The 19,266-nt window shown below is 47.3% G+C and overlaps 4 protein-coding genes across 5 annotated transcripts; 2 read left to right on the top strand and 2 right to left on the bottom strand.

Moving 5' to 3' along the window:
* Positions 1-216: 216 nt before the first annotated feature.
* On the bottom strand, positions 217-18,939 carry LOC130688722 (4-hydroxyphenylpyruvate dioxygenase-like). Of its 2 annotated transcripts, XM_059497018.1 has the most exons (13): positions 18,820-18,939; positions 18,709-18,735; positions 18,562-18,624; positions 18,392-18,496; positions 18,109-18,327; positions 17,924-18,030; positions 17,786-17,863; positions 17,589-17,703; positions 17,403-17,522; positions 17,208-17,330; positions 17,022-17,138; positions 16,865-16,957; positions 217-227 (listed from the first exon to the last, which is right to left on the bottom strand). In XM_059497018.1, the coding sequence occupies exons 1-12, from the start codon at positions 18,820-18,822 to the stop codon at positions 16,883-16,885; spliced, it is 1,152 nt and encodes a 383-aa protein (XP_059353001.1). In that variant the 5' UTR covers positions 18,823-18,939; the 3' UTR covers positions 217-227; positions 16,865-16,882. The 2 variants fall into 2 exon arrangements, with proteins under 2 accessions (XP_059353001.1, XP_057367722.1); XM_057511739.2 differs by lacking the exon at positions 217-227 and having other exon boundaries at positions 16,694-16,957.
* Positions 259-2,200, top strand: LOC130688988 (protein YIF1B-like). The gene is made up of 5 exons (XM_059497019.1): positions 259-345; positions 763-1,252; positions 1,333-1,625; positions 1,698-1,788; positions 1,856-2,200. The coding sequence occupies exons 2-5, from the start codon at positions 806-808 to the stop codon at positions 2,042-2,044; spliced, it is 1,020 nt and encodes a 339-aa protein (XP_059353002.1). The 5' UTR covers positions 259-345; positions 763-805; the 3' UTR covers positions 2,045-2,200.
* LOC130688989 (large ribosomal subunit protein mL50-like) lies at positions 2,233-3,054 on the bottom strand. Its single transcript, XM_057512012.2, has 3 exons — positions 2,910-3,054; positions 2,589-2,841; positions 2,233-2,530 (listed from the first exon to the last, which is right to left on the bottom strand). The coding sequence occupies exons 1-3, from the start codon at positions 2,967-2,969 to the stop codon at positions 2,295-2,297; spliced, it is 549 nt and encodes a 182-aa protein (XP_057367995.1). The 5' UTR covers positions 2,970-3,054; the 3' UTR covers positions 2,233-2,294.
* Positions 3,461-16,330, top strand: LOC130688986 (mediator of RNA polymerase II transcription subunit 13-like). Its single transcript, XM_057512008.2, is given in 14 exon segments — positions 3,461-4,021; positions 4,410-4,924; positions 4,992-5,272; positions 5,341-5,673; positions 5,746-6,178; positions 6,409-6,735; positions 7,792-7,906; positions 7,909-8,053; positions 8,120-8,630; positions 8,702-8,825; positions 8,899-13,222; positions 13,309-13,586; positions 13,666-14,321; positions 14,457-16,330. Coding segments are annotated over 14 exon segments (8,244 nt in total). The 5' UTR covers positions 3,461-3,952; the 3' UTR covers positions 14,590-16,330.
* Positions 18,940-19,266: the final 327 nt, after the last annotated feature.

Here is a 19,266-nt window from a genome sequence, read left to right as displayed (position 1 = left end):
ATTTCCTTATTTATGAAATTACACATGCCATGTAAGAGTCTGATAGTTTGGCAATCTGTTTTACTCTCCCCCCCCCCCCCCCCCCAAAAGAAATCGACCTTTTTTCTGTTTTTCCGTGAAGCCATCTACCGGTCGCAAACCGTTTTCAAATATACGGAATATTTGCGCTCCATCGCGCTAGTGCTGGATCGCTCTAGCGAAACGAGCCAAAGAAACGACCACGTGCGCTGGCCATTTCTAGTAAATTGAATGGAGCTAGAGCATCCTCTACACTTCCAGCAATAGCTTGAAGGAGTTGTTGAGTTTTTTGGGTGACTTGGAAGTGAACCGGTTGGCACTCTTCGGGTGAGAATCTTAGCAGAAAAATCTCGTTTTCGTTTTAATTAGGGCTAGGATAACACGTTTATACTCTTGCACAAAAATATATAAAGCATAACTACTGGTCTCTTGTTGCTATTGGTCAAGTTCTTCCAACAAATAGAAACAAGAGCAAAATGACCCTAGACTTGTAAATTCACACAGTTCCTGACGTATATAAAAACAAAAATTTTATTTAAAAACACAGGCTGTCATAAACTATTTGGTTGGTAAGACTTAAGGTTATTCCTCACAGTTGCTAAATGAGAAAACAATAAAATTAAAACAGACTTATTAAGCAGTGTACCTTAGTTGTATATCTAGTTAATTCCTATAACAAAACATGTTTTATGTTGTTGAGGAAGAAATTTAATTTGAAATCTTTGTGTTTTTCAAACATCAAAGCTGAACAACTTTGTCACTGATCTAGATCACCATCAAGTCAATCATGCGCAAAGCAAGACAAACAGCTAAGATGCAGCAGGATCCAGGAAATCCTATGCCTTATCCCCAATTCGGCTATCCACAGCCAAATCTTCCAACACAACCAGACCCATCAATGTATATGACTGGACCTCAAGCTGGCATATACAACCCAGCTGCTCAGGCTCCATTGTCTCCAAACTACTACCCTCAACAAGGAATGCCATTTATGCCAGTTGGTGGTGGCAATGAGCAAAACAACTTTAGCATGCCCACACAGTTTTTACAGAACCCTGTCATGGCCAATATGGCAATGCAGTATGGTCAGAGTCTTATGGGTCAAGGCAAAGAAGCATTAGATCGCGAGTTGAACAAGTACGTTTCGACGTCGCGGATAAAATACTACTTTTCAGTCGACACAGCTTACGTCGCAAACAAACTGACTCTTCTTGTATTCCCTTTCACGCATAGAGTAAGTTTCGTTTAAAATAGTGCAATTGTTGTATACACATTTGAGATTAATGACATAATTCATTTTCTCTTTGTATTTAGGACTGGTCGGTCAAGTATAATCCGGACGAACCAGTCCAACCTCGTTATGAACTGAATGCACCTGACCTTTACATACCTGCAATGGCATTTTTCACATATTTATTCATCAGCGGAATATCACTTGGCATTCAAGAGCGATTCAGTCCCGAAGGATTAGGCATTCAGGCCAGCACAGCATTAATCTGGACGCTCCTTGAAGTTTTCGTCGTTTGGGTGACGCTTTACGTTATGAATATTGAAACGAAACTTAAATCGTTTGACATTCTGGCATTTTCGTCCTACAAATACGTCGGGTAACAATTAGTCAGTTAATATTTATATGTATAGAATTATTCTTTATATATATTTTTAAATTTTTGTTTCAGAATGATTGTTGCTCTGGTCATTAGCTTCATTATGCCATCGGCCTATCATTTCGCCCTCATTTATGTTAGTGCAGCCACTATGTTTTTCTTGGTAAGTAAAACATAAGCGCAAAAACTATTTAAAAAAAAAATTATATTAAACATCATTCATTTCGCAGATTCGTTCGCTAAGAGTTCAGATATTACCAGAGTCATCGCGTGACGGGTATGGAGAAAACCATGCTAATTTCAGCGGGGAGGGCTCCAAACGCCGGAACTACCTTTTGGTTTTCATGGCAGCGTTGCAGCCGCTTATGATGTGGTGGTTAACTCGACAACTAGCACGTCCATTAATAATGTCACAATAGAAAGAATGGAACGCTTCCCTATTTCATCTGATTGATCAGTCTCTTCTCCTGGCGTATTTTCGTTTTCAGATGTTATAAATTTTTGCCAAGACCTATATTCTGAATGCAATGTCATTTGAAAAATTTAAAATAAACTCGAAAGTTCTTTAAAACCAAGAGACAGACTATTAATTTAAAAAGATAAAGTATAATTTTTTTCTTCATTTATTGTTTTTCTATCACTATGTTCAATATGAATACAAGTAATGACTTAATGCCATAATGGTTTTGATGTGTAGCCTGCATATTTCTTCTTGTAAGACAATCCAGTGACTATAGTGGACCTTCTTGGGAAAGCACTGACACCACCAAACATGGTGTCTGTCTCTGGATGAAAACGATGGTATTCATACTGGATTGAGACATTCGGTGGGAGATCAATTGATTTGAATTTTTCCAAAGGAACTCTTATATCTACTTCTTGCAGGTAAAAGCTTCTAATGTCATCTAAAAAAACAAAATTAGTGTGAAAGTAAATGAATGCTGACGGGATAACTGTTATTACCTGTGGTTGTAATTTCATGTAATCTGGAGTTAGGGATTCCGTGGTTGAATTCCTTGAAGCAGGCACTAAGAACTTTAAACTTACTGCGACCATTACTTATCTGTGCTGAATTTGATCCCAATTGGCTTTCAAAAATGGTATTGAGCTTTTGCTCGACATCAGCGGGAGGAGTATAAGGTTTGTGTGGACGAAGATAGCTTTTATCTCTTAAAGATTTTGCTACGGATTCAATTGTTGACGCAAAGCGTCTTGCCTGTAAAAAAAAAGGGGAATAAATTTGAGCAAAGCAAATAAAAAGATGTTAAAATTAGAGATACTAACTTGATAAAATCGAGTAGCCATGCTGTTGTTAGAATAACAAAAGCCATCTATTGATGACATAAGAGACCTGGTTTCACGTTCAACCGGCGTTTTGTCACGATTCAATTCACACACTCGAAGAAAAATGAAGTTTCAAATTTTTCATGCATTAACTTTCCATTATACATTCCCTCAACATTCCTATGCTAATACTATACCCGAAATGCATGACGATATAATATTTTCCCGCTTTTTGTAAGCTTTGTTTTAGTATTTTTTAACTGGAAAAGAAAGTGCTGTTCTCATTAAGTTATTAGCCTATTATGAGAATTAGTATGATTTCGAGTTTGAAATTCAATAGACCATTAAATAGAGTTTTATAAACTATTTAAAGTTTAAACAAATGTGAGTGAAATAGAGAAAAATGCTGAATTCATATACTTCTGTCAAATGTGGAAATGGGGGGAAAGATTGAGAGGAAAAAATTTTCCAGTCACGTGACCTATCCTCAGCCAATAAGAGGGACCGCAATGGCCGACGCTGCAATGGCAACCTCGGGCAATGTTCGTTGAAGTCGGCCATTGAGGCTAACACTGAGCAAAGGTGTACGAGGCGAGCGAAGTCTCGGTTCTCCTGTGCTTCTGCGTGTGCTGCGGCGCTCGAAAAATCCAAGAGACACCATGGCTAGTTGGTGAAGTTAACTGGATTTTTCATCTTAACTTTTCTTCTAATCTTCGTTGGATCATTTGTTTAGTAGTGATTCGTCTTATAACAACGAGAAAGAAGAGTAAGAGAGAGGAAGAGAGGCGCCCTCGAAGAAGTTTGTGTGTGCCCCGACAACTTGGTGTATGTGTGATGCGTTTCAAATTGTGAAAATAACGAATGTTACAATCATGATGCTCATCGACGAGGCAAACAATCCGTTTGATTGAGTGAAATAGGTGTATTATTGCACAGTTCAACATCAGCCACATACACACGACGTTGTGTGTGTATATGTGTGTGTTCAGTGCGTGTGTGAGCGAGCGTAAACCTCCCTCCCACTCTTCCCACCATACACACAAATGGCCCATCCGAATTTGCAAACCAATGGAGCTAGCCTCGAAGATTGCCACACCAACTTCTTTGCCCTGGTATATTTGATTCGCCTATTCATATTTTACGTTCGTGAGTTTCATTAGTATTTGGGTCGTCGGGGGAGGGAGAAACAAGAAAAAAACAGTTGAAAGGAAGCGATACGACTCGTTCGGCGCCATTCTCGGCCTTCTTCATAGGTGTCGTCCCGAGACATTGACACAGTGCAATGCCCTACTTTCTTGTACTTTAGCGGGCAAATCGGCTGTCACTGATACGTAAAATGAATTTTTGTTGTATTATGGAGAATTTTTTACATTGTGGTATTATCAGTCAGACAATGTCTTGAAAATTTGGTTGTTGCAAACAGCCATCTGATGTAACTCTACAGGTTAATGACCCCCTGGTGCTACTGTCAGTATATTCACTGTTTTTCTTTTTTTTCAGACGGACCTGTGTGGCATCCGATGGAGGAAGCTAACTTCAGAAGGGTACAGCCCTCAACCTGCTGGTGGGGGAGTGTACGGTGGCCAGCAGGGGAACCCACACCAGCCAATGCGGGGCATGTCAGGAGGAACCCACCAACCCTGGGAATACCTCAACGATCCTGTCCTGTCTTCGTACTGGCGTTGCCTTTCAAACGACATTCTCTGTGTTTGGAGGAGGATTCCATCTGCCTCTTCTGCGTCTAGCCCTGGTGGCTCTTCAGCATTCCCACCATCCTTCCCCGGTGGATTTCCCAATCCCACCACACAACAAGGTTCAACAAACAGTGGCCTGAGCACATTGAGCGGGGCCAAGGAACTGTGGATATTCTGGTATGGTGATACATCCCCGGACCTCACTAACCTTGTTGTGCCAGAGATTCTCAACATGGAGGGTGAGCAGGGTTCTTGGGAGAATGGCCTCTCCTACGAATGCAGATCCCTGCTCTTCAAAGCCCTTCACAATCTCATTGAAAGGTCAGTTTCCTCCTGTTATTTTTGCTGGACAGACTTGTTAATTCGTTGCTTACGTATGAAAACCTAGGTGTTTGCTGTCGAGAGATTTTGTTCGCCTGGGCAAATGGTTTGTCCAGCCTCAAGAAGGACTGGATCCTGTTTGCTTGCAACAACAACAACAACAGGATTCCACCAGCTCTTCTACCACCATTCCGGCCCGGAACGGTCACTTGTCCTTTTCATTCTCGTTTTTCGTTCACGGAGAGTCGACGGTTTGTGCCAGCATCGACGTCCGACAGCATCCAGTCGTGCGCAAAATCACCCACAGGCATTTAGCCGCCGCACAGGCCACCAGCGGTGGAGTCCATGGTAAATATTTAAATTAAAACATCTTCAAATTTGGTTTGTGAACATAACAATCTTTATCGTTGGAATAGTTATGTTGGCTCCATACGGCCTTGCTGGCGTATTGACTGGCGTTTCGTACCGATCTTCGACGGACCACACCACTCGCAAATTGATGGACGAGTGGCGCCAATATTATCCTGTCGAATGCGGAAGCAATAACTGCCCGACAGCGGCGGGACAGCAGCAGAGAGGTCCAGGTCCTGGCGGCGGCGGTTTGGAACCGGCCTCGGAATCGGAGGACATGGTGGAAGTCATCGTCGGCAACGTCCGTATGCGTTACCCCACGTGCTACGTGTTGGCCTGCGACGCGGACAGCGCGGCCAATTCGGCCGCTTTCAACCAACTGGCGACTTCTGAAGGAGGTACTTAACATTATAATCCCCTCTCCTCTATGGTTCCAATCTTAACGATTTGCATATTAAACACACGAATAGGAATGTTGATGACACCTCCAGCGTCTCCGCCTCTGGTTTCGAATCCGGCGAGTGTATCTCGCAGTATTAGCCATTCCTCCACAGTGTCTAGCACATTGTCGGCTGCTTCCGGTCACCATTCAACGCAGCAGCAACTCATTTCCACCGTGCCCAGCTGCACAGCCGATGCACTAAATAAGATTGCACAAGCGGCTCATTCCTGGAGACCTGAAGAAGCCAGACGGCTGGCTGAGCAAGCTTGGCAAGACACGCTCCTCGCACCTGTTGGGCTGCTTGCCCAGCCGAAATCGACGTCGGTCGATCCAACGGCTGTCGCCTTGTCGTCCTCACCGGCTACAGCGACGAGCACAGCATCTACGAACGAGAAAGATTCCACGGCGAACGTTTGGGATTTCCTAGATCCTACCACCAAGAACAGCTGCATCTGTGTCAAGTAAGTTTATTGGGCTTTTCTATTCATTCGAATTTGCTCTCTGTTCTTCAGTTTGAAACAACTAATGACAAACGTGTAGACGTTTGTCAAAGAAAAAATGAAATTTAATTTTGAAATTGCCGAGAGTGAAAAAGATTTGTAATGTCAAAACATTGTTGGCCGACTCTTTCCCACCCATTGACACGATGCGTCCTGAAAAAAAAAAAAAAAAACAACAAACAAAACCTTAGGTCGAGACGGAATAAAACTGGAAGCAACAGCCAGGGCAACAGCGTCAGCACCAATTCCAACGCCAAGATGGCTCCAACTGCTCCAATGATATCTTCCTCCTCCTCTTCTGTCCCGTCCTCTTCTTCTTCTTCCTCCTCTTCTTCTTCTTCCGGCAAGAGAGGCGGCGGGGTGCCATTCCACCACCGCCCGTCCTGCCCAACGCCAGCTCGGGCCCACACTGCGGTCGCCAGTGTCGGCCAGAAGCTGTTGCCGGACGCTAACGCCACTGCTGCTATGACGCCCGGCGGATTAGGGTCGGTTGATGGCGTCCAAGATAGGGTCAACAGGTCAGTTTTTATCAATGCCGCAACCGACAAACTCAAAAAAAAACAAAATATTCACAACACACAGCCACCTACTACTACTACTACTACTACCATCATCACTGCTATTAATACTTGGCTTTTTTTTATTCGATCAATTGAAAAGAGAATCCATCCCAGCTTCACACCACTGCTCTTGAGCCCCCCCCCAAACAAAAAATGCCAACTGTCCATTTTGCTTTTTAACTGCCGATTCCAAGCTGCAACCTGAAATGGAAATTGTGGATGATGTTGTTGTTCACACTCTATACTAACAAAATTCAAATTAACAGCTTGTGCTTCCGGTTTCGCCACGGATTTTTTTTTTTCGTTCGTCGTATGAGCCGTCGTTTGAATCTCCTCACGTTTTATTCGTGTCTTTTCTTGACTGTTACGGAAACGTTTCTTCTTGTCTGCTAACGCAAAAAAAAAAAAAAAAAGAAAAAAGCCACGCAAAACTTGGACAAAAGGCAGTGACGTGATTTCGATTTGGTGCTCTGTGCAACACATTTTGCTTATCGGTTACCTCCCCATCGTTATGTCTTTTATTCTTCTATTTTCCGTTTTTCTTCTTTGCGCGGGAATTCTTTGCTCCGGATGCTAAAACTGATGCCAGTCTCATACTATTTAATTCTTTTTTCTCTAGTGTTGTTTACACACACACACACACACTCCTTCTGTTATTTCATCCCTCCTATTACCACTGCGCTTTAGACGTTGGCTTCTTTGGAATTACCCCAAACAAACCCCTCCTTTAAAAAAAAAAAAAAAATGAATACGAGTGCGATACTGTGACATAATCCAATTGGGTTGCAATGTCCACCTTGTATAACGAATTCGAGCTTGAGAAAAAAAAACCTTATCTTTGGCTTCGGTGCTATAAAAGACAATGCTTGCTGTTTTTTTTTTTTTTTTTTTTTTTAAGGCGACTAACTGTTTTCTAAAAAAAAAAAAAAACGTTGAAAGTGGATGTGAAATTAATTTGTTTTTTTTTTTTGAAATTTTCGTTGTGGGGGCATGTCTGTGTTTGTGTATGTATAGAGCGGGAATGACAAACGCGACGAGTACGAGTGGCGCCACCACACCGGCACCAGCGCCAGCGCTACCGACATACCAGAGGAGCCAAGCGGCTCTACGCGGCCCGCTGAGCCAACAAAGTCGCAGCAGCAGCAGCATTCCAACCACGCCATGAATTCGAGTGGCAATAACAGTGTGGGCCCTTTCCTGGCTTCGCCGGCTTCGGTTGCTCCGTCGCCACTCCCAACGCCCCACTCTCACGCTCCGCCTAGCGTCCCGCCCATGGGTAAATGGACTTTCAAATTGTTGACACTTTTTCCCTTTTCAAACTAAAAATTTTATTTTGTCTTAGATTCGTCGCTGACGTTGTCGAGTCCTCATCCGCCGGCATCCAACGATCCGTCGTCCAATTTCATCCCGTCGACACCATCGGCCATGGACCACAATTTAGCGTCGCAGGATCAGAATTGCAGTCGGGCCACACCTGGCGGGGCAGCTCATACGCCGGGTGGTGGACCGAAATCGAATCAAGCATCTTCCGCCTATTCGCCTTACGTTGCCCTGCCGAGCGTGGACACGCCGGGCTGGCCGCATTCGGCCGGCGGAGGGGGTGGCTCTTGCCATGCCACCCAGCCGCGCAGCAGCGGCGGACAGCAACCCGCCAGTTGCGGGCCTCCCACGTCGATGGCCCCGACGACGCCCAACGTTGGCGCGGGAGCCAACGGAGGTGGTAGCACGTGCTCCACGGCCGATCTCTTTGGCATCAAGAAGATAGTACTGCCCCAGAAGGAGTACGAAAACGAATTGAAAGAGGGCGAAACGGCTCCCGGATTGCTCTACGATTATAGTAGCATGACGGCCTGGTAAAAAGAAGACTACTTTAGTTGCTTGTGGCTTCTCAATTTTTAAAAATCTATTTGCTTTTTATGTTTAGGTTGTTTCATCCAGTTAAGCGAATGAAATTGGGCAAAAACTCGCTGACGCCGAATGGCGATCGCCCCACGGATTCATCTGACGGATCAGCCTCTGGTGGCAAACACATGAACGGCAACTTGATGGTAAGAGAGTCGATTACTATGTTCTTTAATGGTTGTAATTAAACAAAAAAAAAAATCTAATTTGAAATTACAGCTTGACATGGAAGTCAGAGATTCAACCGAATACGACGAAGATGGAGGCCACAACGGCCAATCTCGCAAAAGGAAGGAGCCCGACTCTTGCCGTGACGAGGATAGCAACTCGTTGAACTCGGCCAACGCGGCCGGCGGAGCAGCTAAGCCGGTGAATCCGAGTTCGCTTTTCACCAGCGAAGGGCTCCAGGCTTCCTATCAGGATTTGGACAAGATATTCGACAATTCAGACGAGTCCAACGACACGTGCCCCGTGCCAACGCCACCCGGATCGAACAAACCAGCCGGCCTGCCAGAAGACACTGCGCTCATGGGCCACGGCCATCACAAAGCTGCGCGCGGTGGTGGCATCGCTGCAGCTCACCCTTCGCCTGGAACGACCATGTTGGGCGGGCATCACCTGACGGCCGGCGGAGTCAACATTTTGGCGTCGGCGGAATTCTCCAACATGTTCCCCACTCCGCCGTCGCACGAACACCCGATGCAGTCGCCTTGCGGCCAAATGGAAGGCTCCGTCGATCTGATGAACAGCGACATGAACAATTCCGGCCACAATGGCATCAAGAGCGAGCCGGGCGCGGGTCATTCGCTCAACGGCTGCAGCCCCACATACCTACTGCAGGAGGACAGTGTCAACAAAGATTGGTCTTACGTTTACCGGCCGCCAACGGTGTGGAAAGTGGCCAACTCGTCCAAGTATGCGCCGTTGCCGGTGTTGCCCAGCCAAACGATGAGCCCGCTCTTTCTGCCGGCGCCTTACCGGCCTTCGGTGAGCAGCAACAGCTCGGCCAATCACTCGTCGGGCATGGTCGACATACCCCGCGCTGGCCCTATGATGCATCAACAACACGCGTCGATCCGGCCGTTCCAGCGGCTCCCGCCCATGATCCCCCCGCTGCAGCAGCATTTCCCGCGAGGGGGAGGCCCAGCTCCCTTCAGTCCCATCTCGCCGTCTCCTTACGGAGGACTGGATGGCATCCCGCCATCGTTCGGTGGCATGTCCGGCCACGGACCGCTTCAACGTCCTGCCATGAACTTGGGCGGCTTCCCTCCGCACGGCACACTCAAGCAGCTGTTGCAGCACCAACAAGGTCAAATCCAATCCCCGGGATTCCTTCAGCATCCGCCCGGATTCCCGCACCACCACCACCCTCACCCTCCACAGCAGCAGCAGCAGCTGCAGTTGCAAATCCAGCAGCAGCATCAGCCGCAGCAGCCGGCCGGCAACGTCAACGTCAACAATCACTCGAACTTGCCCGAATGCCATTCGCTGATGGTCAACATCGTCCTCGGCGATTCCATGTTGAACATCTTCCGCGACCACAACTTCGACAGCTGTACGGTGTGCGTGTGCAGCGACGGCCAGAATTGGGTGGGCACCATTCGCGGCCAAGACGCCGTCTTCTACCTTCCGGAGTCGTCCAATCCGTCGCGTTCGTCGTCCAGGGCGCTCACCAACGCGTCTCACTACCCTGGCATGGGTCATCACGGCCCGGGCTCGGCGCTGGGACTGGCTCCTGCCCCTCCACCGCCAAACCATCAGGAAGAGGAGAGCTGCCGTTGCAATTGCGGGTTCAGCGCTTTGGTCAACCGCCATCTGGCCCATCAAGCCGGCCTCTTTTACGAAGACGAACTGGAGATTGTCGGCGCCCAGTCAACGCAGGATCCGGGCCAGTTTAAGCGCGGCTCTCTCTACGCCGTGTGCCACTCTACGGAGAAGCCGGAGCAGGCGATGCTGATGCGATCTCGCATGCTGGAATGCGGCCTGCCCGTCGGCTCGCTGGACGCCAGCGGCAAGGCGCTCGGCTGCAAGGCCGGCGAGAAGGAGGTGGACAAGGGCGACATCATCAGCAGCACGATAGCCGCCGTCGTCATGGAAGCCTCGGCTCCTCTTGTCGACACTTTGCCCGTCGCCTTGATGGAACTACTCCGCGAGCAGTGCCTACTCCTCCACCACTCTAGCAGTCCCCTCTACAGGGCCGAACAGCTGCAGGCGGCCACCAGGAAAGCCGCCATCTTGCACGCCCTCGACCTCGCTGACGGATGCGACACGGCCCGCAATGCCTTGACGTTAGCCTTACACAACACGTGTCCCATGCCTATGGCTTCTCCTGTGCATCAGCAACAAGCTCCGCCTCCACCCTATCAACAGCCTCAGCAGCAACAGCAGCAACAACATCAGCAACAACAACAACAGCAGCAACAACAACAACAACAACAACAACAACATTTGAATAATGGACCGCAAACGCCCAATCCTTACGGCGGCATGCCGTTTAATCAAGGCATGGGCGCGTTTCAAGCCGGCGGTCCTGTCGGTCCTGCCGCTGGGCCAGGATACCAAGGCCCCAGTCCTGGAAACATGCATCACCCGATGAGCCCGTCTCTGCACAGTCCAACGATGCCCGTCCGAGGTCGGCCGTCGACGCCGGCCTCTGCCGTCGTGGGTGGCATGCCGTTGCCCATGACGAGTCCGGTCGGCATGGCCATGCAGCAACGACAGCCGCATCCGTCGCAACACGGCGCCATGGCCCACTCTGCACCTTATTCTTCTTCGTCGTCGTCGTCAACGTCTGCCGGAGCGAACGGACCTATCGTCCACTATTGGCCGTTCCTTCACGTCCAGGGACCCAATTCCAGTCAGGACGTGATCCGCGTCATGAGGACGTTGCAGCCGCTCTTGCAGGACAGCATCCAGAAGAAGCGGGCCGCCACTCTGTGGAGGGCGCCGTTCGCCGTCCAGGGACCTCTGACTTGGCGCCAATTCCACCGGATGGCCGTCAGAGGTACGGAAGACCGTTGCGAGCCTCAGCCCATTCCGTCGGTGATGGCCGGTTTCGATCGTGATTGGGTCGCCATCGGACCTTTGGCCATTCCCCACTGGGACCGGCTCTTGCTGGAACCGTACAGCCGGCCGAGGGACGTGGCTTACATCGTTTTGGCCCCGGAAGTGGACTACGTCCTCTCGCGCACCAAGACGTACTTCAAGGAGCTGTCGTCGACTTACGAAATGTGCCGTTTTGGCCGGCACGTGCCCTACAAGGGCCTGAGGGACGGCATATTGCGCGTCGGCAAGAGTGCCGCCGCCAAGCTGGCCAACGACCCCGTCGATGAGTGGTTCAGCAACATTGGAGACTCTCCCATCGCCCAGCTGCTCCGGCTCTACGCCAAAGTCTGCCGCTACCATTTGGCGCCGACGTTGATCAACATGCCCATGGATCGGACGCTCCTGGATCCGCCGGCGCCGCCGACGTCTTCTCGACCCGTGCAGGCCGCCCCTTCGCCGATGGCGCCACCGTCTACAACGCCCATCCACTCGGGCGATTACGGCGGTTCGGTCAATCAGAGCGGCATGGGCCCGCCGAATGCCGGAGGGCCGGCTTCCCTTCAGGGTTCCGCTTCGGCGTTTGGGGTCCATCATTCGTCGGCCGCGTCGTCTGCGATGCCACCTGGCGACGGGAAACCGACGTCTCCGAAAGCGGAAGACGGTGCGGACGGGACGTCGGGTCACGGCGCCGCGGGCGCCAACGACGCGTCGGCCGCCGCCGATGACGAGGACTTGGAACCGCCTTCGGTCGTCATTTACATCGTCGACCCGTTCAGTTTCGCCTCGGACAATTTGGATCTCGGCCGGCTGACGGCCCTGGGCTTGCTCCGCTGCTACCACCAGGTCTTGTCGCTCCTCTCGGAGACGGTCCAGCTCAACGTGTCGCTTCAGCTCGTCTCTGCCGACGCCATTCTCCAACTGGGCAAAGACTTGAACGGCGCTCCACGCTACGATTCGCTCCGTTCGCTGGCCCTCAACGTCTTTTCCCAGTGCAAGAAATTTGTCAGTCAGCCGTCGAACGTCAAATCCCTGACGGGATTCGGCCCGGCGGCCGCCTCGGACACTTTTCTCAAAGCCAAAGACGAGAAGAATCGGGCACCCTATCGGGTCTACATACCCGCCTACGTCCTGGCACCGACCAAAGACAGGACGGTGTGCGATTTGGACCCGGGCGTGTCGACCAACGGCGGACCCGGAAGCGGTCCTCTGTCGTTTTTGGCCCGTCCAGACAAGTTTTCCGTCCTCTACGTCAAATATTGCTTATCTGAAGATCAACGCTGGTTAATCGCCACGTGCACGGACGAACGCGGCGAGTTGGTCGACAGCTGCACCATTGGCATAGACGTCCCCAACAGGACGAAGCGCAAACGAGTGTCGGTGCGCCGCTTCGGCCTACAAAGGCTGATGGATTTCATCCTGGGCGTCATTTCCACCGGAGTGCATCCGTGGCGGCTCGTTATCGGACGGCTGGGTCGCATGGGACACGGAGAATTGAAGAGTGAATTCAATTTTTCTTTGCAACAATTTCGGATGATTATTTCATTTATTTCATTTCGTTTTTCTTTCTTTTTACGAAACATTCAGGTTGGAGTGCGTTGCTGAGTCGGAAGAATCTTCTGAGGGCGTCGCGGCATCTGGCCGAGATTTGCGGCCAGTGTTCACTGGTTTTCCCGTCGCAAGCGCCGACTTTAGTCTCGGCCTGTCTCGTCTCCCTCGAGCCCGACTCTCACTTCCGCATGATGCCCGATCAAGTGACGCCGGACGAGCGGTTCGGCCAGCAGTCGGCCAACAGTCACCTGTCGACTCCCGAGGACGCATCCTGCACGCACATCCTCGTTTTCCCCACATCGGCCACCACTCGGGTAAGTCCTTCACGCCACGCGCCATCTCTGATTGTTTCGATTAATTGTTGATTGTTTTGCCTGTTTTTGAACTCGGTAGTCGCCGCAGACGACTTTCCACGAAGAAAACATCAACGGACCCGATTTGGGAGACGACGATCTTATCTCGGCCCTCACCGACGACATGGGCGACGGATTCGAAGGAATGAGCGGATTCGACGACATTTTCATGACGTGGCCAGAGACGGACCAGGTCAACGACGGCACGGATGACTTGACGTCAGACATGACGGGCGGCAACAATGGCGGCATGAACAACATGGGCGGATGCGGCACGTCGCGATCGCCGGGAGCCTCCCATGGCGGCGTGGGCGGAGGCTCTCCGGGCCGTGGCGGCATGCGCTCCAACATGAACCCCGAATCGCCGTCGGGCATGGGCGGCCATCACGCCGGCGGTTCTGGACGTCAGAGTCCGCGAGCCGAACAGGAGGAAATCGGGACGCTGCTCCAACAGCCGCTGGCTCTCGGCTACTACGTGTCGACGGCTCCGACGGGCGACATGCCCGCCTGGTTCTGGTCGTCTTGTCCCCATTTGGCGCGGGCCTGCCCGGCGTTCCTCAAGTGCGCTCTCCATTTGCACAATCACGCCGTCCAGCAGAACTCTGACGACATCCTCCTCCAGCAGCAACAGCAGCAAGTCAACAATTCGTCCAAGGTCCATCCGCTCGACTCGCAGGTCACCACGGATGTTCTCAGGTAAGAACCCGCATTCGATTGAATTATCTTTAGATTTTTAAGTTTGGGAAATGTTTTTGACTAATTTTTGGTTTTTTGGGGATTGGGTTGAAACAAACAAAACGAAAAAAACAAATGAAAACACACAAAACAAAGGTACGTGATGGAGGGCTACAACGCCCTGTCGTGGCTGTCGCTGGATCCCAAGTCACGTGATCGCCGCTCTTGCCTCCCCATTCACATCCAGCTCTTGGTGCAGCTCTATCACGCGTTGGCTGCTTTAGTCTGAATGAAGAAAAACCGAGCCGCTCATTATTTCTCTCTCTCTTTCTACTCGCAAACGAAACACGGTCACTTGACAGAAGAAAATGATTTCGATATTATTATTTTTAAAAAAAAATGCCCCGTGCTAGAACGAAGCACTGCGCAACATCCTATTCGCCTCATCTCGCCACACACAGACACACACACAGACACCATCCATCATGACATGAAAACAAAAACAAAAACAAAGAATACTATAATAACATAACATTTTGTTGGTTCGTTTCGATTGTTGGGTCTTTCTTGTTCCCCTCTCATTTCGTTGACGATTTTCTAGTGCAAAAAGCAAACAAACAAAAAAAAAATAATACCAACAAATAACAAAAAGAAATGACAAAAAAAAAGCAATGCGATGGATTTATTAACATCGGGGTATATATATATATATTTGAATTTTGTTCCTTTCATAGTTATTTTTTTTTTTTTAACGTGTACTCCGTATTTCAAGTTAAGAGGAGAAAAAAAACAAGATAAGGAACTATATTATGTAATCAGCTTTGTGATGGTGATGTTTGTGTACAGGACAGTTCAATTTCCAAAGCGTTCACATGGGCCACACCTTTTTTTTTTTTTTTTTTGTAATCCAGCGATTATATATATATATATTTTTTTTTTTTCCCTTTCCTTTTTGTAATTTTCGGTTCTTTGGATGGATGGATTTTTCATTTATATGCATTTTCCCTCCTCTAATTATCATTATTATTTCCTTTTTACTTTCTCAAAATATTTCTACCGAAACATGAGCGCAGTATTGGCTGTTTTTTTTTGTTTGCGGATAATGAATCAGTTAGTTCGGAAGTGGAGGGGGGGGGGAACGAGCGGGCATAATGGAATAGGAGAAATGTGTGCGTTTCTTTTTTTTTTTTTTTTTTTTTTTTTGTGTGTGTCTGTCCAGGGCCTAAAAAAGAGAGGAGGAAAAACAAAAAATAAATCCTTTATAATATTAGATATATTAATGAACGATGGAAAAAAAAAAACACAGCCCTGCCTGACTTTAGAGCAATTTATTGCGAAGACAACATCTTGTGTGCTGTTCTTCGTTCGCGCCCTGTACATAGGAAAAAGGGAAAACTTGAACGTTTTCTTTGAATTAGTTATCTTTTTTTTTTCAGAACTCTGTTGTCCCTGCTTAACTCTCCATCTCTAGTGTATACACTCAACATCTTCTATTCATCATTTGTCATGCCACCACCGCCCGTTTTTTTTTTTATTATTGTCCCGTAAAAAAGGAGAAGTGTAGTAAGTTGGGGTTTTCTTTTTTTTTCTTCATTGATTTATAATTGTATACTTTTTCTTAATTCGAACGAAGAGATCAAGTGACTGTCATCATTCTCGTGTATTATTATTCCTTTTTCTTATGTCAGCTCCTCTCCATTCATTCTACTTTTGTTTTATTTCCTTCAGTTGGCATATTTCTTTCCTTGCTCTTCTAAATGTGGAGGTGTATCAAATCGAAAAACTTGTTCATTCAATTTATGGTAACAAATCGGGAGGATAAATGGGCCACTCTAATCTGATATGCATTTGTACAAAACAACAACTTAACAAAACACACAAACAATTCAATAAAAAAAACTTATCCTGTTGATTCGTGTGTCTCTCCGACCCAATTCACACACTACTACCATACCTCTGTTTCTCTCACCTTACCCCCCCCCCCCTCAAATGTTGTCCCTCGTCTCCATACACATATACACATTTTTGAATTGTTTTTTTTTTTGTTTTGTTTTTGATTGCCTGACCGAAAGGCCAAAAGCTGTCCAATGGCTCGGGAAGGGGGAGGGCGTTGCGCTATTATACAAACAAATCGAATTTGTAATATTGATTAATACTATTGATTTATACTCTTGTCCACACAAACAAAACAAACCAGCTCTTTATCGAGCAAATCTCCTCAATTCCCTTTTTCTTTTTTTATCCATCTTTCTCTCTGTCCCATCCGTCAGCAAAAGACATCAGCTTACGCGAATACAAGTAATTTTTCTACATTAACATGGAACGGCCAAACGTGGATCGTCATTTCTCTTCGGGACTGGAGATTCATTTCAATTGAAAAAACAAAAAAAAAATGCGATGCTTCGTGAGTATATTTGTCGAATCAGAGTAATTGACAGGTGATTAGGTAGCAGTAATAGTAGTAATAGTAACAACGATATAAAAGGATTGGACAACTTAAACAACTATCATCAACTACCACCAGAATGCTCCAGACTACGTGGGAGAGTGCGCTGCTCTTTCACGACGCACCTGCGCTATTTTCACAGGTTACCACGGGCGTCTTGGTCCAACTCGATGGCTTCGAAAAGAGCCTTGAAATTTCCGGCTCCGAAACCCTACAGAAAATTGAAAAATCAGTTTTGATACGAGTTTTTAAACGAACAAGGTAAGAAAGCTCACCTGGTGGTTGTTGCGCTGGATGACCTCCAAGAAAAGAGTCGGTCGATCTTGCATCGGTTTTGTAAAGATTTGTAACAGGTATCCGTTATCGTCGTAGTCGACCAAGATGTTCAGCTCCTGCAATTTTCATTTTTGTTTTTTAATTCAAAGGTTTCAACTTTTAGGTAAAACAAAAAGAAATGTCACCTGGAGGGCATTCAAATCTTCCTTGATTTTGACAGGAGATTCAGTCAATTTAACGCGCAATTGATCGTAGTAGGCAGCAGGCACGGAAAGGAAATCTGTGCCGCGTTTCTTCAAGTTACGAATCTAAACGTAAAAGAAAAGGTAATTTTTTTTTATTTTACGAATGTGTTTGCCCTTGTTATGAAACAGCTTTACCGCTTTGATGATGTCGGTTGTGTTGAGGGCAATGTGCTGGACTCCGGCGCCGCCGTAATAATCGGCGTACTCTTGAATTTGACTCTTTCGCAGGCCGTTAGCAGGTTCATTGATTGGCATCTAAATATTGGGCCAATTAAAAGCCATTTTAAATGGTTTAACTAATAATATTGTACGTTTGAATACCTTAATGGTTTCCTCGTAATTGGTAACGACGATAGAACGCAGTGCAGAGTACTGTGTATGAATCTGGGAATCATCCACAGACCAGAATCGATGGAACATCAAATTCTTGGTATACCTATCAGCCAAAAAATAGATTATTAACTTGATTTGCATGATTAAGTAGTTGACTTTCGTCTCTACGAGGCAAATCATGGTACCATTCAGCTGCGGATTCCATTTGCAAGTCGGGTTGGTTTCCTACAACATGATCAATGAAATCCAAACTGATCGGTGGTCTGTTAAACAAAAACAAATTAAGTTAAACCTTTCAGTTTCGATAGCAAATAAGGAGTTACAATGTGGCCAGGAGAGGATCCTCAGCTGTGGGTAGCTTGTTGTAACCGGGCAAGAAGAAACCAGAGTAATTGCCACGTTCGATAAAGGTATGCGTAGTATCTCCATACTAGCAACACAGGCAGTTTTGAGTTTGCCTCTTCAGTTTTAAATCTGAGTTTTAAAAATATGTTAAATGATAAATTACTGTTTGAACGGTTGCAAAACGGACGACACCAAACTCGTCTTCCTCCTGCCAAATGTCACGGACGATTTTGGCACCGCGGTCCTTGGCTGCCTCAACAATGGCATCCAAATCTTCGACGCTGAAGGCGATGTCTTTGACACCATCGCCGTGGCGCACCAAATGCGGGCCCATCTCCGAGTCATCGTTGGGTTCGTACACCGATTTGAAGACGAAGCGAATCTGTCATTGCCATAATCTCAACGATGAATTGAATTCAGAAAGCAAATGTCATTTTTTCTTTCACCTTGTTTTGGGCGACAAGGTGGGCAGCCACTTTCCTTGAGCCAGTCTCGAGACCTTGGTAGCCAGCCGGGGTGAAGCCCATACGAGTACAGTAATATGAGGCCGCCTGGTACGCAACATGTAATTTTAAAAGAACAACTACACTACTAGCTAAAATAGTTTCCAAGTTACCTGTTTAGCATTTCCAACCCAGAAGGTCAGATGGTCGAAGTGGAGAAATTTCCCTGCCGGGGGCTTCAATAAAAAAGTTAAGACAGTTATTAATAACTAATCGACATAAATTAAATATAATTTGGCGCTAGAAGAAACGTAGCTTACTTTTGGGCCTTTATCAGTGTACGTCGTCTACGCGTCGATCAGGAGGAGAACATGGCAAAATGCAAATGTAAACAGTAATCGAACAATATGCAGAAGCGTTTTTTTAATTACCATGTTGCCGCTTGTTAGCTAATCCAAGGTAGCGTTCGTATGTTCCAGTGTCACAAAGTCAAATGGACTTGGTCATCAAACAACCAACTGAGTCTATGAAGAGAAGTTCTAGATTTGTAGCGCCAAAATCACAATCACAGGTAAAAGCGGCCCAACTGTCCACCAGGTGAGGTTACAGAATCGAGCCGCTTTTACTTAACTTGCCACGTGGAATACGTGAGAGATTCAACTGCCCCCGACGTAGATGCTTCTCATTTTGGAGCCATTTTCCACGACCTACGGGCAAATTTCACAATCTCGATGCCCATCTTTTATTACTTTATACATTTACTTTTTTTCTGTTGCGAAGTGAAGACAACAAAATGCACGCCGACAGTTACAAGTGACCTTGCTGCTGTTGTTTCTTTCGGTAACTTGTTTACTAGCTAGCTACAAGGCTGTCGCATC

Source organism: Daphnia carinata, chromosome 9 (genome assembly GCF_022539665.2).
Source record: "Daphnia carinata strain CSIRO-1 chromosome 9, CSIRO_AGI_Dcar_HiC_V3, whole genome shotgun sequence".
Taxonomy (NCBI): Eukaryota; Metazoa; Arthropoda; class Branchiopoda; order Diplostraca; family Daphniidae; genus Daphnia; species Daphnia carinata.
The sequence above is the reverse complement of the archived record's forward strand: the minus strand, read 5'-3'. Positions and strand labels throughout refer to the sequence as shown.

What these genes read in the sequence shown, in the direction of transcription:
- LOC130688989 (XM_057512012.2), bottom strand. Translation starts at nt 2,969, where the DNA reads ATGTCATCAATAGATGGCTTTTGTTATTCTAACAACAGCATGGCTACT. An exon ending in TGGCTACTCGATTTTATCAA is followed by an intron (nt 2,842 to 2,909) that starts GTTAGTATCTCT and finishes TTTTTTTTACAG; the next exon opens with GCAAGACGCTTTGCGTCAAC. An exon ending in ACATGAAATTACAACCACAG is followed by an intron (nt 2,531 to 2,588) that starts GTAATAACAGTT and finishes TTGTTTTTTTAG; the next exon opens with ATGACATTAGAAGCTTTTAC.
- LOC130688988 (XM_059497019.1), top strand. Translation starts at nt 806, where the DNA reads ATGCGCAAAGCAAGACAAACAGCTAAGATGCAGCAGGATCCAGGAAAT. An exon ending in TATTCCCTTTCACGCATAGA is followed by an intron (nt 1,253 to 1,332) that starts GTAAGTTTCGTT and finishes CTTTGTATTTAG; the next exon opens with GACTGGTCGGTCAAGTATAA. An exon ending in TCGTCCTACAAATACGTCGG is followed by an intron (nt 1,626 to 1,697) that starts GTAACAATTAGT and finishes TTTTTGTTTCAG; the next exon opens with AATGATTGTTGCTCTGGTCA.
- LOC130688722 (XM_059497018.1), bottom strand. An exon ending in GATCCTCTCCTGGCCACATT is followed by an intron (nt 17,864 to 17,923) that starts GTAACTCCTTAT and finishes TTTGTTTAACAG; the next exon opens with ACCACCGATCAGTTTGGATT. An exon ending in ATTACGAGGAAACCATTAAG is followed by an intron (nt 17,523 to 17,588) that starts GTATTCAAACGT and finishes CCCAATATTTAG; the next exon opens with ATGCCAATCAATGAACCTGC.